Raw genomic sequence first — 19,086 nt, forward strand, 5'->3', positions numbered from 1 at the left:
ATGAAAATAGGAAAAGATAATAAAGATAAACGCAGAAATTAATGATACAGAAAGCAGACAAAAATAATAGAAAGGATAAACAAATCCAAAGGCTATACTTTTGAAATAAGCAATAGTTATACTAAAGAACAAATAGAGGATTTCTCTGGTGGAGCAGTGGTTAAGAATCCTCCTGCCAATGCAGGGGACATGGGTTTGATCCCTGGTTCAGGTAGATCCCACATGCCATGGAGCAACTAAGCCTGTGAGCCACGACTATGGAGCCTGTGCTCTAGAGCCTGTGAGCCACAACTACTGAGCCTGCGTGCCACAACTACTGAAGCCCACACGCCTAGGGCCTGTGCTCCGCAGCAAGAGAAGCGACCGCTATGAGAAGCCTGCGCACCACAACGAAGAGTAGCCCCCACTCGCCGCAGCTAGAGAAAGCCCGCATGCAGCAACGAAGACGCAAGGCAGCCAAAAATAAAAAAATAAAATAAGAGTTCTAGATGCAGAGTGGGTTTGAATGCCACTCTGCCACTTATTTAAAAAAAAAAAAATAGAGCACAATATTCAAAATTGGAAAATTATATAGAGAACCACAGAAATAGGGAAACAAAAAGAATTGTAAGGGAATATTACATGAAGATCTCTGAGTAATGCATTTGAAAGCCTAGAAGGAAGTTATTTCATATAAAAATATAAATTTAAAAAATTGATTAAAAATTTAGTTGAAAATTAGAATAAATCAATCAACGTAGAATAAATTAGGAAGGTGAATGAAGAGTTATCAATGAAAAAGCCAACATAAGTTTGGTTTACAACTGAGTTTTATCTAACTTCTGAAAAGAATCTTAAAGGTATTTAAACTGTTCTGGGCCATAAAAAATAAGTTCAACATTATAGTCAGATAAAGATAAGGGAAATAAGAGGAAAACCACAGGCCAGTCTTAATTCATAAATATCAATGCAGAGAGTCTACATAAGATATTCTGGAAGAATCCAGTAAGGTATTAAAAGAATAAAATATAACCGTCAAGTAGATTTTATTTTAGAAATGCAAGGAAGGTTCAGTCGAGAAGCTTTTTGTGTAGTTAATGCTTTAAAACATTTGATTTTTTAAAAATCCTAGCTATTTGTCATTAAAACTCAGAAATAGGATTGAAGGAAATATATATGTATACATATATATTAGAATTGAAGGAAGCATATATATATATGTGTACATGTATATATATAAATATCAAAAATGTATGTATACTAAAGTTTTAAAATAATACTCTTTCTAGTAGAATTTCATTCTAATAGAATCAGAAATTTGAGGCAGTACATAGTATGGGTTAAATACAAAGACTGGTTTTCTTTGGGCAAGTAGCAGCCCTGGATATCATACCACATAATTTTGACTCTTCCTTTATGTAAGAATAGCTGATCTGGCATCATAGAATGCCAGATCATGTTTCCCATACTTTATTATTGTATATATTTTAAGCATGGTGATTTTCACATTAGCGGTGTTTCTTCCATAGTTTATTTCTTGGATTGAGAATATCCTTACAAGCAATTAGCATTGGTTAAGAGTACCCAAAGTCACAGTTTAAGTATGTTATGTTTCAGAAGTGTAAATTTTCATTGAAGATTAGGAATGATTTAGCTGGTAATTCATATTTTATGTTAAAACAAACAGCCATATTATGGAGTAAAATTAATTTTTTTAAAAAATTATAATTTTAAAACATGAGAAGTCAAAGATTTTTTTGTGTGTTTTTATGAGGCTTCTTTAAAGTATTTCCCCAAATTCCTGGAGATGCATATAATTTATAACTGCTGTTAGGAATATTTTGGTGGACATTTGCCACTATATTTGCGATTTGTAATAAAAGTGAGTTATCAAATATCTACTAATTTCCTATAAAAGGAAAGTTAAGATGATGTGTAACCTTGCTGGCTAATCTTCAGAAATCTTTGTTTTTCCTCATTTATCATAGTGATGAATGAACAATTCTTTAACATTTCTTGTTGGAAATGATTATGTACATACAATGATACAAATGGGAGATTTATAACCCAAAGAATAATAAAGATCACATGGCTGACTAAGCTGTTCTGTATCCTTGAGAAGTTTATTATCTTTTACAAGTCCTAGAGTTATAGAACTCTAGAAGTAAATGTCACATCTGATTAGATTCTGTGGGGCAGATTTATTCATTCAGAAATTATAGAACTATTTGAAGGCAGGTATACTAGATATCCAATAAGGAAGCAGACATAGAATCTGTCTTCAAGAGTTTATAATTGGGTAAGGGAGATAAGCAGTATACTATCAATAACATTACAATGAAAACCAGAAAAATCATAATTATATAATGTATATAAAACCTATATTTTATAATAAATATTGAGAAACTCCGCAAACTGTTTGGATTAACAGTTACTCTGGAGGACTGAGAAAAAAATGGAAGAGACAGAAATTTAGAAGGGAGAGAAAAAAATACAATGATCAGCAACAGTAAGAATTTAAGTTCTCTTGTCCAGGAGTTTTCAGGGTGACTGGGTACTTTATGTATAGCACACACTTAAAGCATTAGGCATAGGGAGAGCTCTTATGTGACCTGTAAATTCTCGGAAGGTAAAATGGAAAACAGCCTGAAAAATTATAGTTTAAACGGTTGTGTGAACTTAATTTATAAAATGGTTTCCAAATTAAAAATTTCTTTTTGTAAGTATGTCCCTAGTTTCTCTTTAACACAGAAGTCATAAAATTTTAAGTTCTAAATTAAAGATATAAATGACTATCTGGGAATCTTTGAACATGTAATTCATTGGAGTAACAAGTTTCCTAATTGGGAAGAATAAGAGAACATTTATTAAATTTTGGGTTTAGGGATATTGGGGTGTATGTATGTGTGTGTTTCAGATTATGAGTATAACATTTTATTTTCCCTTTCCATACCTCTCATTACCTAGAAATTAGTTATTGATAGAGCATGTTTATTTTAGGGGTTACTGTTGATACCTACAAGGAAGATTGTAGGTATACTCAAACATTTATATGAACACATGAATGCATAAGAGTAAGATTCTTTCTCTCTTTCTCTTTCTCTCTCTCTTTTTAATTTCCAGGCATAGATATTCTTCATCAACTAGGCCTTGGAGGCAAAGATGTAAGACATTCATCATCAGTGACTGCTGTACCATCATCATCTACACCATTACCTCAGGGGGTCCATTTAACAGAATCGGGTGTCCTTTTAACAAATGATTCTTATATTGAGTCACCTCTCGTGAAAATTTTACCAGTCAACTTAGAACAGCCATTTACAGTATTAATTGGTTTACAGTCACATAGAGTAAACAATGCATTTCTCTTCAGCATTAGAAGTAAAAATAGACTGCAATTAGGAGTACAGTTATTACCTAAAAAATTAGTGGTATACCTTGGAGGAAAGCAGTCTGTATTTTTCAACTACAGTGTTCACGATGAGCAATGGCACACATTTGCCATTGCTGTGAGCTATCAAGTTGTCTCAATGTTTGCTGAATGTGGAAAGAAATATTTTAGCAGAGAGACTCTTTCGGAAGTTCAGACCTTTGATTCTAACAGTGTGTTTACCTTGGGAAGTATAAATAATAATTCTGTCCATTTTGAAGGAATAGTATGTCAGTTGGATATTATTCCTTCTGCAGAAACGTCTGCAAACTATTGCAGATATGTGAAACAGCAGTGTCTCCCTGAGACAAGCCTTCTTCATACAACTATTGTACCAGCTAAGATACCAGAAAACTCTCTCTTGCCCAAAAGATTTGGTGAAAAAGTACTGTCGGAGGACACACTTACCAAAGGCAGAAGCATTCTAGATTCCAGAAATGATTCTACGGCAGTGCATAAAGAACAAGAACACCAGATATCAAGATCTCAGTTAACTTCTCTTCGTTCAGAGAATGTCTCTGCTGTGGATCTTGTGAACCATGTGATTCAGGCCAAAGAAATGATCACCGAGCAACTTACTCAGGCAAATCTAAGCCTGCCAATGACACATCATAGCCTCAATGAGCCAAGGAAAAATAGCAAGGAGAAATTTAGTTCTCTTCTAAACGTGTTGGACAATGTCACACAACATAATGATAAAGTAACTGGTCTGTCACCATTTAAGAAGATATCCTCTATTCTTCCACATATAAAACAAGATACAATTAAGAATGTCAAGAAAGCTATCACAGCAAATCTACACACTAATGAACTTATGGAACTGCAACAGACTTTAAACACAACCTTATACAGAGTGACAGATGAGCCATTTTTGGATAATCACCTTGATCTAAGGAAGGAAGGTGAATTTGATCCTGATGCTACTTATCCCTTCGAAAATAGCTATGAAACTGAGCTTTATGATTATTATTATTATTATGAGGATCTTAATACAATGCTCGAAATGGAGAATCTAAGAGGGCCAAAAGGGGACACTGGACCTCCCGTAAGTTATTGTTTTTAAAATGTGTCTTAATGCACTAATTTACCAAACATTTTGAAAGGAATTCTCTAGGCTGAACAGTACAGAACAGATCTGTCTTAGAGATGTACCCTGGCTTACAATGAGTACATTATGCTTGCTATAATATATCCAACCAGAATGCAACCCTGGGTCAAATATTGTACTTTTTTTTTTTTGGTTTTTATTGGAAGGCTGAAAAGCTTACTTAATTCTGGTAAAGTGGTGAGTAAACTATATGCTTTTCTTGTTCAGGTGAAATTCAATCAGGAATTCAACTGCTAAATATAGATCAGCATTCTTTTTTATGAAAAAAACCCATAGGCTTAATGCATAGTCATGTTGAGAAGGATATGAAAGTTATAGTAGACTAAATAAAAATACTTTAAATACATTATTAAATATACTTTCAACAAAATCATATCAAAAATGAATTAAAATAGAGTGTAAAATTTTAGATAGAGATAATTTTATAGTGGGTCACTGGGGAAAAGCAAACCCTTACATTATAGAAATTAAAATATTTCACTTAGAATTGTAAACAGTAACATATTTCATTATATCTTTCATGATATAGCCAGTTTACATTTATGGATTAATAAAAGTTCCATCTGCCTCATACAAAAATAGCCAGTCAGCCCATCAGTCCATCAGTAGAAAAAGAGCCAAGTTACTTACTTAATAATGCCTAAGTAAAACTATGAGATAATAGACTGATTTTTTTTTTAGCTCTGAAATTATTTTGTCATGTAGGTGCAATTGTAGATGGACATTTGAAAAATTTTTAATCACTTAAAATTCATTTAAAGCTATTTAAAATCACATTAGGAACATTATGTTTTTGCCTTTCATATTTTTGAATACCTTAAACAATCAACTTGTATGTTTTTAGAAATTGTTTTTTAGGTTGCAAGCAGACTAAAATATATCTTAAGGTATTTCCTTTATTTGATGAAAATAAAATTTGAATCATTTGTTTAGTTCCAGAAATCATAGAATAGGAGATGACACCACTTGCTGAGCTTGTGTTTCTTTTGCGGTTATTACTCAGTGATTTGATAGGTATTGAGCAACTCTTATTAGTGTGAATGTTTAAAGGGTTTAATAAAATCTGAATAATATAGAGAAATAAACTTTTCAGCTATGACAATTATCAACATATTAGTAATAAAATTGAGCCATTAGGCAGGTCATATTAAGCAGTTATGTAAGCTATTTACTTTCTTCAAAAAAAGTCAGTGATGAGTGTTAATCTCTTCTCTAAATTCAAGAATAGTTGTTTCAGCATTAGTATATTCAACAGATACTAACTTAGTCTCTGCTTGGGCAAAGCAGAAACACAAGGTATGTATAACAGAGTTACTGCTCAGAAGGAGCTTACATTGTGGTAACGGGGACACAGGAAGTACATTTATAATTATATCTCAGGGTCAAGTAAGATTAAATGTCACTGAGAGATACAAACTAAGTATATGGAGTACACATTTTCAAAGGGAAGAAAAATAGTTTTTGAGGGGATCCCTATGAAAGATCACTTAAGGCTGAATGTGTTCAGGATAGGTTCTTGTGGACAAAGTTTTCAGAACGTCAGCCTCAAAGAATGGATACGATTTTGATAGGTGAAAGGAACTGGCATATCTTTTATGTAGGAGAAACAGCAAAATAGTTATAATTTGAGTTCTTATTAATTTTTGGTTACCTATAACCAAAATAGTTATAATTTATTGAGTTTTACTATGGTAGCAGGCACTCTACCATGCCCTTTACATTTGTTATCTTAAAAGAACTTTGTAAGTTTGGTATTATTATCCTCATTTTTCAGGTTAAGAAACTGAGGCCCAGAGGAATTAGTTTACTTGTCCATAACCACATTGCTAATTGATAGAGCCAGGATTTTGACCCAGGTTTTCTGCCTCTAAAGCTCAAACTCTTTCATGATATTAGGCTGAATAATGTTAGACAAATATAAGACCCAAGACAGATGTGGACAGGTTGTAGAGGTCTTAATTTTCAAACTGATAGTTGTAACTTTATCTTGGTTCTCAGTGGGGAATTCTGTAGGTTTCTAAGTAGAGGCATGAATAGGGAAGTCAATCTGGTGGCAGTGCTCAGAGCAGACAGGAAATTCCTGTTATCATCTGGATGTTACAAGACTAGGACATTATCTAGGATGCCAGCGGTGAAAATGCAAAGGAGAGGTAGGATTCAAGAGATATTTTGAAGGAAGGTTTGGTAGAAACCTAGGAAATTAATTGGACCTAGGGACCAAGTAAAAAGGTAGAGGATCCAAGATGGCTTCTAAGGTTTTAAGCCTGTGGATTGAGAGAATGGTGATACCATTACTAAAACCAATAATTAAGAGAGGAAGTTGATTTTAGGAGAAGAAATCAAGTTAAAACATCTAAGGTGCTGTTGGCAAATCAGTAAGCTGTTGGAAGAGTTGAAGAAGCTGAAGTAAAAAAGAGAGGTCAAAGTAGGGGGTATAGATATGGGAGTTTTCCTGTCAATATTATATCAATAGTTGAAGCTATAGAGTCAGATAATTTTCAAGGAAAGGAGTTCGGCATAGAGTCGAGAGCCAAATCATGAGCCATGTTTGCTTTGTGGTTATAGAAGAAAGAAAAAAAAAGCAGAAATGTGACGGAGTAATTAGAGAGATGGGAGAGAATACAGTATACTATCACAAAAGCCAAAGATGAGAGTTTTGAGAAGAAATTGATCAGCAGTGCTGAAAGCTACAGCTGAGGACTGAGAAAAAGTGGAGGAAATCCTTTGGATCTTCTGATGGGAAAGTCATTATTGAACTTTGAGAATCTGACTTCAGCATAGTGTAGAAGTCTAAAGGTAGATTTTAGAAAGCTAATGAGAGAGTGAATGGTGATGAAATGATGAACTTTGTAGAGACTGCTGCACTGCTTCTTGAAGTGGATGTTACTGTGTGAAGTCTGAGGCCAGCCTGATTTTTCCTACTTGTAGGTGACTGTTTTTCCTCTGTATGCCCATGCAGTTCTTTTGTTATCTTTGAAGTTCATTTCATCAAACCTGTTAGGTTCTGTATCAGTTTTTTCTGGTACTCTTTTGATCTGAAGATTATTTTTACTTATTATAGAAAAGTCTGTCCTTATATTCTCAGGTATTTTTCTTTTGCATTTTTCTATATTATTCTTCAGGCATACTAGTATATGTTAAATGTCCTTTGTGATGATAGTATTTATTATCTTCTCTACAGTCATGTCCATGTGATTGCATTTTTCCACTTTGTTTTATGTGAATTCAGTTAAACTACATCTATATCCCTTAATTGATTTGTTCAGTTGTAGTCAGTTTTTATTGTTTCTGACCTGGCTTTCATCTATAATTGTTTCTTTTTTGCTCTTTCAATCTTTAAGCTCTCTGGCTCACATTTTATTACCTTGGTTGTTATTTTTAATGTCTTATAACTCTTCTTTGAGCTCTCATTTTGTAGAAAAATAGCATCTTGAAATTTTTTGAATCTATAGTGAACTATATGAACTTTTTCTCTGTTGCGTGGAGTGATTCCTCTTCTGGTAAACAGTTTTCATCTACTTTTAATTTATGTTTCTGTTCTCACACTTTCCCCTCCCCTCAATATGCATAGGTCCCTTGCTGGTTTCTTTCTGGTTATTACTCATTTTTAAAATAAAGACAACTCTATCTGGGTCACTATTTGCTTCAGAATTCTATAGGGAGAGGCAAAGGGAAGTAGTGGTACACAACATCAAATTTAAGTTGCTATCTTCAACACCGTCTTTCCATATTTATTTTGTCCTCTATCCAGAAACATATCTCCTCTCATTTTCATGTACGTGAAGACCTCTATATTGCTCTGAGAAGTGATATGATGATTTATGCTCTTGTCTTCTACCCCCTCTCACAACCAGAAATCTCCTGAAGTTAGGAGATTTGTTGCAGATCATGAAAATGTGTTCTTCCTCTTCAGCTCTACTTTCCTTACTCCTGGTTGTTTGAACTGGGTCTTTACAGGGTCATGAATTATATGTCCTGTGGCTTTCCCATTTCCTTAAACTTTACTATTGTTATTAAAGGATTGTTGGTATGAACTTTCTGGACTGATATACTTTTAGATATCTGTAGCCTGTCTAAGCTTTGACGTCTGAAAAGGTTTTTTGTTTGTTTTTTGTTTTTGGTCATCTCTCAGCATCTTTCCTTACTCCAAACTGTCTCAATATTTGGAAGAGAATTTTCATATTTTTGGTTTGTGGTTTTGGTCTTTTCCTTGTTTCATCAGAGATGTTTTCTTCTTTTGGTGTTTTTTGTTGTTTTCAGTGGTTTTGAGGGAAGGAGGGTTCTCATTCTGCTATCTTTTATATAAATTCTCTAGTGATCGATTTAAAATATAAATTAGATCATGTCATTTATCTTCTTAAACTCTTCAGTGACTGAAGAGTAAAGCAGTTAGAATAAACTAAAAACTCTTTATCATGACCCATGCAGTCGTATATCATCTGGCCCCTGCTTTCCTCTGCAACCTCATTTTGTTCCACTTTTGCTTAATCGCACCATTGGGTTTCTTTTATCTCCTTGATAAGACTGTAATTTTTCTTTGTTTTGTTTTATTTTACTCATGCCCTAATTCATTTTACTCCTGTTTTCTGGAATTTTATTTTCTCCTCTTTCATTACTCCTCTTCATTTTTTAGATATAACTTAGCACTTCCTCAGAGAGCCTTCTCTGTTACCACAATATAAATTATGTACACTGTTGATCTCTCTCGGTTGCTTGTTCTTTTCTTCATATCACTAAATAAAATGTATATTATGTGTTTATTTATTAATGGGTGTTTTTTTATCTCACTGCCACCTCCGGGAGGGTTTGATGTTTACTAATGTTTATTGAGTGAGTGAATGAATGAATGAGTGAATGAATTATAGAGGGAACTTTAGATGTAGGACTTCCAAGATTAATTGACCAGATATTACTATCTCTTAGAAGGACTGAATACATTTGCCTTAGTATATATATTACCCTAGTAATAATAGTATTATAACTAACATTAATTGAATACTGCCTGTGCCCCAGCCATACCTTTTAAAAAATTGCTCTATAGTTTATTGGTTAAGTACTGTATATCAGACATAGTTACAGGTATTTTATATAGTACAATATCTTTAATGCTTACAATAACACTGAAAAATAAATTTTTTGTCATCAGTATTATAAAGATGAGGAAACTAAGGCTTAGATAGAGTAATTGACTTGTCTAGGGTCATTCAGCAAGTAAATGATTGAAGCATGATTTGAATCTAGATTGGATGATTGCCATACCATTGCTCTTTTAATTGAATTATACTTTCTCTTAATAACCAATAAGCTGAAAGTTAAAGTGCCTTTTTTAGTACTTTATTTATCAAAAGTAACTCATAAAAAAAGTCACATAAAATTACTTTCCTTCTCTGGTTTCTAGAAAATGCCTATTAATAACCTGTTCTCAAAGATATGGAAATGCAAAATTGTGAAGACAAGTTAAAATTGAGTTTTATTTATTGCTTATTAAACAATTCAAATATTTCAGTCACAACACAAAATATAGTCTTTTCTCCTTAGTATCTAACATTAACTGTAATATTAACTTCTTTTTCAGTGTGAATGTAGTAGTGTTTTCTTATGTCACAAAGTAGCGTGACAGGGCAATAAACCAAACTAGATATTTTGTTTTAATTTTGCATTTAGTTTTTATTTTTAGTTCTTATTTTGGGGGACTTCAAATCATCAGCTGGTAAGTTCTGATGATAACAGCAGAACCAGAAATAATTTGAAAAGAATTTTAATTTTTTTTGAAAATAAGTGAAAGTCAGTTTTTGATGGAAGCTAGTGATATAATAATGATGCAGAATATTTGAATGGCTCAGGAGGGAGAACAGAAATATTACTCTTCTGTGGTTGAATAAGACTATTCCTTTTCTCTTAATATTAGAGAATACATGAAAGGTTTTTATTAAGGAGTAGGAGAAGGAAAAAAATTAAAAGGAAAATGGACAGTTTGAACTATAAAGAGCATTAGAAAACTGCAAAATGACTGTAGCATTAATAAAGGAGAAAGTTTCAAAGATAAAAATGTTACATAAAAATGAGGATCAGTAGACCATGCTACTTGTTAATGGTAGGGCTAATATCTTAACCTTGATATGTCTCATTTCAAAACTTGTAGTATTTTTACTGCAATAATGAATGAATGTTTGTAAAATGGAATGTGCGTATGCTCTGTAGACATCAAGGATAATGCCATGGCAGCAGAGTGCACAGTAACAATGAAATTAATGGACAGATGAATGAATGAATATGTATTAACCGTATCCCAAATGAACACTTATTCTTCTACAGTTGATTGTTAAAGCAAAAAAAGATGACATAAGGCATAATATGAGGAAACAAAGTAGTAGTTTCCTATTTCTTATTTGATATATTTAATAAGTGACATTTAAAGAACTCAGAATACTTTAAAAATTGACCTGTTTTTGCTTTCATATTTTGTTTTTACAAACCATTTAACTCTTATTAGTGACCTCCTGGTATGCTGCATTTTGTGTAAGGCAGATTTATTACTGAATATACTAGAAGGATCTCATTGTAACAGTTTAACACATTACACAGATCCTTGGTATAAGCCTTTTAAAAGAACATAAAATGGTTAGTGCTTTAATTTTTCAAGGCAAGTCTTCTGTTGAAATGTATTTGAAAAAACCTGTAGTTGTTGGTCTCTAAACCCTAAATTGAATTCCTCCTTCAGTAGTAAAAGTAAATTTAGGTAAAAAACTACCCACGAAACTACTAGTTATGGTCCCTGTGAAAACCAGATACAGTGGCCGTAACCATAAGTCATAGACTTCCTGCTGCCATATCTAGCCAGATTAAAGAGGACGTCTTGAGTTTTAGCTCTCACCCCTGCTGATTAGGGTGAGGGGTTTCATGTTGTTTGAAAATCATCAGCTGGTAACTAGGGATGGAAAAGGACCCCTGGAGTGAGACTCTTAGCAAGACTTGTGAGAGAGGATGCATCTGTTATCATGCCTAATATCTCGGCATTTGTTTTCCAAGGGTCCTTCTGGCCCAGCAGGTATCCCAGGTCCATCAGGAAAGAGAGGTCCACGGGTAAGTAGATGACCTCCGTTTCTCACTTGCTGTTAGAACTGGTAGCTTTCCAGTATGTTTTTTCCTAGTATTGTACAGTATGTACTTCCCTTGGAAATCTGCCCTGGATTGGCAAAGGTAGGAAATTAGCCCTACCTTTGCCAATTCAAGAGAAGCCTGGGAATACGTGCCAGCTGTTTATTTGAGTATGAACACCCAGCCCCAAAGCATTCTCTGTGAGCATGCTCAAGAAAGATAATCAAATTTGTAGATTAGTGACTGTTTGAGTGCTATTTGTAACATTATTCTTAGTTATAAAGTGATCTCATCTACAGTTGATAGTCCAAGGTGGGGTTCATTTACTTTGGGAAATGAAAAAGAGTGGGCGGCCTTAAAATAGTACATTCCTGGATTATATAATGGAAAATATTGGAGCTATAAAGTAAAAAAGTAATTGTCCTGAGGAAAAAGCTGCCTTAAGGATAAGCAGTAGTTTCTCACATTACACAGGTCCAACAAAAGATTTATTGCTGTGTTAGAATTAGTTTCTTTCCAACCTCAAAAAAAAAAAAAAAAGAATGGACTTCTACTAGCGGAAATTCTTCAAAGAGCTAGAAAAAGAATTGTGATTGTGTGTTATAAAGACAAATGCAAATGCCATAAATGATCCACTTTCTTTACTGATTTTTATTTATCATATAAACAATATAATGAAAAATCACCCTAAAATGTTACTTTAAATGGTCCTATTCACATCAAGATCTTGTCCATATGAGGCTGAAGATGATTGCTCACTCCGTTGTAGCTGTTTAACATTTCTTTCTTTATACTTGATGACCTACCACATTCCTCCCAGAGTGTCTTCTAAACTTGCTCCCTCTCTTCCAGCCAGCAGACCATTTCTGTCCTCCTACTTTTCTGTCAGGAAACCCTGGATCCTACTTCTCTGAGGGACTGAGTTCACCTTTGCACTAATTGCATTCCCTCTCCACCATTAAGGCTGTTCTCCCACAGCATGACCTTTTTCTCTCCTTAGATTCTATGTTATTTGGCAACAACCAGCAAGTGATCTTTTTTAAAAATCCCAAACTTTCATTGATGCTAATTTTTCCTAAAGATATTGTCCTTGCTCACTCTTGCACTACTGAGCTTTGTGAAATAATCCTTTATACCCATTGCACCCACATCTACATCAAAAACTCATTTGTTAATCCTTATAAATTTTTCCATCTGCTTTATTGAAATTTGTTTTGGAAGACTACACGAATGAGATGTCATGAAATCTAATTTTTGCCCTTAGTTTTCATCTTGCTAGATATACCTTCAGTGTTTGCATTGCCAGCACCCCTCTCCTTTCTGAAACATAATGCTCTATTAGTTCAGAAGTGAAAAGACAGATAAATAGATAATTAATAACTATTTATGTGTCAAGATGGAGGTGTAGCTGAAGAGCGCAGGGGTGTGGTACTAAGCCCAAATGAGTATAGGAGGACCTTCTGGAGATGAATCTTAGTCTTCTACTTGCTGGTTGTGTGAACCTAAGGTTCCCCATTTATAAATGGGAGTAAATAACCACCTTGCAGGATTGTTATAAGGATTAGTAATTAAAAAGTAAAGCATTAACACAGTTACTTGCACAATAGTAGGTATTTAGTAAATAGAAGCAGTTATTGAATTCAAATTGACAAATATTCCTTTTTCTTTTTTGGCCTCCCTTGTGTGGCTTTTGGGATCTTTATTCCCTGACCAGAGATTGAACCCAGGCCACGGCAGTGAAAGCACCCAGTCCTAACCACTGAACCACCAGGGAACTCTCCAAATTGACAAATATTCATTGAGACGTTGCTATGCGCTAAGTACTACACTGGTAATATTCAAAACAGACCCTTGGGCTTCCCTGGTGGCGCAGTGGTTGAGAGTCCGTCTGCCGATGCAGGCGACACGGGTCCGTGCCCCAGTCTGCGATGATCCCACATGCCACGGAGCGGCTGGGCCCGTGAGCCATGGCTGCTGAGCCTGCGAAAAACAGACTCTTTTCAAAGAATTTATAATTCTGAAACTAAACATATGTCATAAGGAAGTTAAAATAGCAATAAAATATTTAAATGGCAGAAATATCCCAAGGCAATATACAACTAATTGCAAATAAATTTTACATGCCCCAATTTCTGTGGAAATGAGTAAGAAAGAGAAATCCCTTCATGCTGGTGTAGCCAAGATTTAAAAATGAGGTGGTATCTCAGTTGATGCTTGAACGTGGTTTGGGCAGGTGTAGGGGGGCAAGGTTAAATGAGGTAAGTCTTTAAGGTATGCATGATAGCAGAAACAAAAACCCAAGTGCAGAAAGGGTTACCATATGTTGAGAGGAGAGTAACTAAACAACTGCACTTTGTTATTTTTAGGCTTCTTACTCTGCACAACTTTTAGAAGTAGCACTAAGCAATGTGGCTGGAGATAGGGGCGGTAAATAAAGGACGTAAACACCTCAAGGACAGTGTTTTGAAGCAAAAACAGAAACCACAGTTCTGCTCTATAATTAGTCTTCTCCAAGACTGAAATATCCAAGATCTCAGAAGAGATAAAGAACTTTGTAAAATAATATATCCATTTTAATGAATTACATAATATTTATTTGAATGTTATAATAACCACTGTCTTTTATTTGTATCTAGATCTGTGCTAAGAATGATCTTTCTTTTTTTTTTTTTCTCACTATTTGCAGGGCATACCAGGGCCACATGGAAATCCTGGGTTACCTGGATTACCAGGTCCAAAGGTGAGTGATTATTAGTGAGTATCGTAAAGAAGATCTTTAACTTTTAAAAGCCAACCTTGGGATATTGAGGACCTCTGTCATTTCCAGAGCATGATTCTTCAGCAAGATGGTCTTAGCCCGACAGAGAGCCAGGCTCCTCTGAGAGCCCGCCACACTTGGATTTATATATAGCCAGTGGTAAAGGCAAGCACAGCCCTGCTTTGGTATTCCAAAGTCTTTATTGTCAAAATACGATGGCAATATATGGAAACCTCTGAAATATACAGATTATGATTTGAGTAATTTACCTTAAATCAAGGCTATTTTAATGTATAGATAAGTACTGAGGAAATAAAATATGATTTATTTCCCTGTTCCACACTTTCCTAATATTTTTACCTGAAAAAGATCTGTGAGGATAATGCTTATAGGATACTCATATTTTTATGAGAACAACTAACCTGAAAGCCTGTATATATATATGAGCATACATTGTTGTGTAGTGGTAGCATGGTAGATAATAGTGTGATAGATAGTAGTATGAGTATAGTAAAAACGGATGGAAGAATATATACCAGGCTGGTTACCTTGAGAGCAGGTATGGAATTGGAAAGATAGTTAAATTTATATATATGCGTTAAGCATTAGGGTTTTGGTTTCCAGTAACATCATGAATATTTTAGGGTCATTAATAACCACTCTGCTTATTAATTATCTCACTCAAAAGTAACCATATAGATGTTACCATATAGATATAGGTTAAGATAGGATAGAGCTTAAGAACACAGGTTTTGGAGTCTTAACTGATTGGGGTTCAGGTTTTAGCCCTCTTGATTTGTATGACTAGAAGAAAATTACTTGCTTAGCGGCTTTAAGCTTCACTTTCTTCTTCTCCAAAATAGGAAAAATCATAGTATGTCCTCAGAGGGCTGGAGTGAAGGCTAAATAAATTGTGAGTAAAACCCTTAACAGTGTTAACATGTCATAAGTAGTATCATTATTATTAATACGTAATAATGATAACAGATATTTTAAATCTAAATTTCCCAAAGTTTCTCATCACTGTCAGCATTTTTTTGAGTTTAATAACGTATCTCAGAGAGAAAAGAGACTTAACTAAAGTCTGGATGTGTAACAGTGAGAAAAAAGACAAATGCCTTCTAAAGAAATTAGAAGTTTGTTCTTAACTTTGTGATTCCCTCGCCTTCACGCTTTTGGGGGGACTTTCAGGATATTTAGTGAAAGGCTAATGTAGTTGTAAAGACCCAGCTCGTGTTTTTCCACAGAGCTGAAGTTCTAGGGGGCTTGCCGTCCTGCTAACACCCTGATCTCCACAACAAGAAGGAAGACAGAATGGGGGAGGGCTGGGTTTCCACATGGTTTGTGTCGTCCTCCCCTTCCCCTACCTTAGCCAGTAGCAAACAGATACTTGAAACAAACAAAAAAGATAGAGAATAGGGTGAGGAGAGATGAAGGTAGAGATAGTGGAAAGCCTTTGATTTAATTGACTTCTTAAAATGTGTGTACTTATTCAAGAGAAAATACTTGAGAAAATGATGAACTTTGTAACAAAAAACTTTCATTGTCCAAAGATTAAAAACAGGATATTTTTCAGTGTTGACTGGTATGAATATGTGTCTTTGGTAAAATGAACTAGGAGAGATGAAATCTTAATCTCAAGATTTCTCTTTAATATTATATTTAGTAGTGTGAGTAAAATTTTGACTATAACTGTTTACCAATAACATATTTTTATGAACCCATATATTAGGGATTTTAAAACCTCCACTTTTATTTGCAAGCAACTAACTGAACCTCTTGGGAACTTAGTTGTATAGACCTGAATATTAGTCTTTAATTCATATTTAATTTGATAATTTGATAACCACGTTCAAAATAGCCAAGACTGACCATGATTTGTTTTAACTGCACATATTTGTGGAGGACATTAGATTGTGACAGGTGTTAAAAATCACCACTGTGTCTTAAATGAATCAAGTAAAGCTTGTAGCATGTGGTTTGTGAAACCAATTTTCCTAGGTATTTAATATGCACTTTAAAGTAATCAGGATTAATAGAACATTCAAGGCTTATACTTTATAATCCTCTTATAGTATTTATTCAAGACAGTACAATAAAAATGCAAATTTCATTCTCTCAACAATAAATTTTGACATGTAATCACAGGATTTATTTTTCTTCAGAGAACAAAAATCCCTTTTAGATTAAGGGATTTTAGAGTATAAAGACACTTTCAGCATTTTTCTCTTTTCAGTTATTGTTTAGCAAGAATAACATAGAATTATTGGCCTCTAAGGAAATTTTATAAAGATTCGTCTTGTCGCTTGGACAAGAAATGATCTGTCCATTTCAAAAGGGGTTACCTGAACCTATGAAAAGACCAAATTAAGGCAATTGCAAGTTTAGAAAGGTTTAACTGAAATGTAAAATACAATGCATTATGGAACCTTTATACAGTCATATTTGGATTAATGTGCTTTATAAAAATTGTTAGAACTGATACCAGGGTTCTTGGCCTTCCCTAATCAATAGAAATTGCTAGTTCCTTATATGGGGTGAGGGTAGGGGTGTGTCCAAGGGTCGGGCCAGAGGGGTGACTTAGGTGTTTTGCCCACCCCTTTGGTTGTGTTGAGTTTAGGGGGAATGAGCAGTACCTGGATTTTGCTCCCAGCTCTTCAAAAGTGGCAGTTGGGGGTTTTTTTTGGTCTTTTTGTATCTTTTATCCATAATTTGTCCCAACTGCACATGCACACAGTTATTTTTAGTCCCTGATAGTGTCTTTGTGTTTTGTTGCTTGAGGAGAGGTTTGTCCAGGTGCAGGCATTGCAGCATTGCAGCAAAGAGTCCCAGGTCCCAGCCTGTCTCAGAACCAAAAGATATACCTTATATAAGTTAATGGCATGAAGCATGTAAAACACCTGGTAGAATACTTGTGTGTAGTTGACACTTAAGAAAACATTATTGCCCTTTTCTGGAGGAGCTACTTATAAGGTAACTAGGCTATTTAGCAATGAAACTTTTACTGAAAGTATCGCATTTATTATTTGTTAAGTAAAAAAAAAAGTCTTGTGGCTCTTATGAATGAAAATACCTTAATATAGTAAAGAAATATGTTCTATTTATAAGACTATTTAAAAGTTTATAAGAATAAAGCTTATTTTGCTAACATACTCTTGATTGATGCAAAAATTAATTTATTTTCTGTTATACTTTTACAATTAAGTTAGTATTTATCATAAAGGACAAAAAGTGTAAACTGATCTTTGGTAGTTCTCACCTCTGTTCGAGCAAAATGAGTTTTCACACATCTGTTCGTCTTCCTTAGTAGATTCTGAGTTACTTGAATGCAGTGGCCAGATCTTACTCATCCTTGCCTTTGTGTCCAGCCCAGTGCCCAGCATGTGTTGGGCACTCAGTAAATGTTAAACTGAAACAATAAGCAGACTTAACATTAGAAACAAGGCACTGGCATCATAAGGGAATGAGAACTAGCAGTTATTAAGCATATAATTATTTTATGTATGCCATCTCATTCAGTTCCACTTCAGTTAAGAGTACTGTTCAGAGCAGGCTTTATTACCTTCTACTTTCCACAGAAGAAAACATATTCAGAGAGGTAAGTACTTAACCAAGGTAACACAGTTGTAACTGGCATCAGAAATAGATCTGTTTTACTCTTTCCCTTACACCAGTTTGTCTCTACTAACATAGTGAGGAGTTCATTTATGAAACAGTACCTTAAAGAGGAAGGGTTTGGGTAGGGTAATAACCTAATGTAATTAAAGACTTGCTGAATTCATTTAGTAATAGTAACAAAATATGTCCATTCCAAGGTTCCAGCTTATCCTTTGGATACTGATAATAACATATAAAGTCCATAAAGAGTGAAACTGAACTCTAGCCTCTCAGAACTGTGTTGTTAAATTGTTAAATAGTAGAAGAATAAAATGCCACATAAAAATTTAGTGGGTAATATAGCATTTTTTCAGCATTATTAAGACTAATTGATTTAAAACAAAGACTATTGAGTTATTTAGCTGAAATCATTAGCTGAAATCAGTAGACTAAGGGTAGAAATATTGTCTTCATAAAAAAAAACAACAACACAAGGAAGTGAATTCTGTTTCTCTATTTGCTAGAAAGAATGACTCTTTTCTTGCCACCAAATGCCTTCTGGGTACACAGTTCATCATATTTACTTATTTAATATGAACTTTATTCGCAGGGTACTGGACATTTTTTATTACTATTAGTTAACACATGATCAATTACGCAGTAGATCTTTGGACATGAGTCCAAATGCAGAATCTAGATCTTTGGCCTACCCTAGCCTACACTTATAATTCTAGTCCAGGCAATCTATTTGCGTCCAGATAGTTTGTTTCCCAAAAATGCTTCTTAAAGGCAGCTTAAAACCTTCCCATGGACATTCATAGCTTATATTACTTTAGTCAGGTTCAATAGCTCCATCAAATTTAATCCAGTTAAATGAAAACATCTAACCTTAATAAACTGCAATAACAGTGTCCCATTAGTAATATTAAATGAGATGTTATCAATAATGGTAAATATTGAATTTCCAAGGAATATATCTTTGTGCTGTTTTATTCCTGGTGTTGACCCTCTGCTACCATGTCTCCATCATTATTTCTCTAAACTGAAAGTCCCATTTTCCTTGTGTGTGAATTAAATAAATGTGTTGAGTATAGATGCTGACCCATTCTAAGAATT

General features: G+C 34.3%; 1 protein-coding gene across 6 annotated transcripts in view; it reads left to right on the forward strand.

Annotated features, from left to right (window-relative positions):
* The window catches only part of COL24A1 (collagen type XXIV alpha 1 chain), a 431,901-nt gene that overhangs the window by 60,651 nt on the left and 352,164 nt on the right, over nucleotides 1-19,086 (forward strand). For all 6 annotated transcript variants that reach the window (XM_060303290.1, XM_060303280.1, XM_060303308.1 and 3 more), the window contains 3 exons: nucleotides 3,103-4,454; nucleotides 11,547-11,600; nucleotides 14,302-14,355. In XM_060303290.1, coding sequence (XP_060159273.1) covers nucleotides 3,103-4,454; nucleotides 11,547-11,600; nucleotides 14,302-14,355 — 1,460 coding nt within the window. The remainder of the gene's footprint in view (nucleotides 1-3,102; nucleotides 4,455-11,546; nucleotides 11,601-14,301; nucleotides 14,356-19,086) is intronic.

Source organism: Globicephala melas, chromosome 1 (assembly GCF_963455315.2).
Source record: "Globicephala melas chromosome 1, mGloMel1.2, whole genome shotgun sequence".
NCBI lineage: Eukaryota > Metazoa > Chordata > Mammalia > Artiodactyla > Delphinidae > Globicephala > Globicephala melas.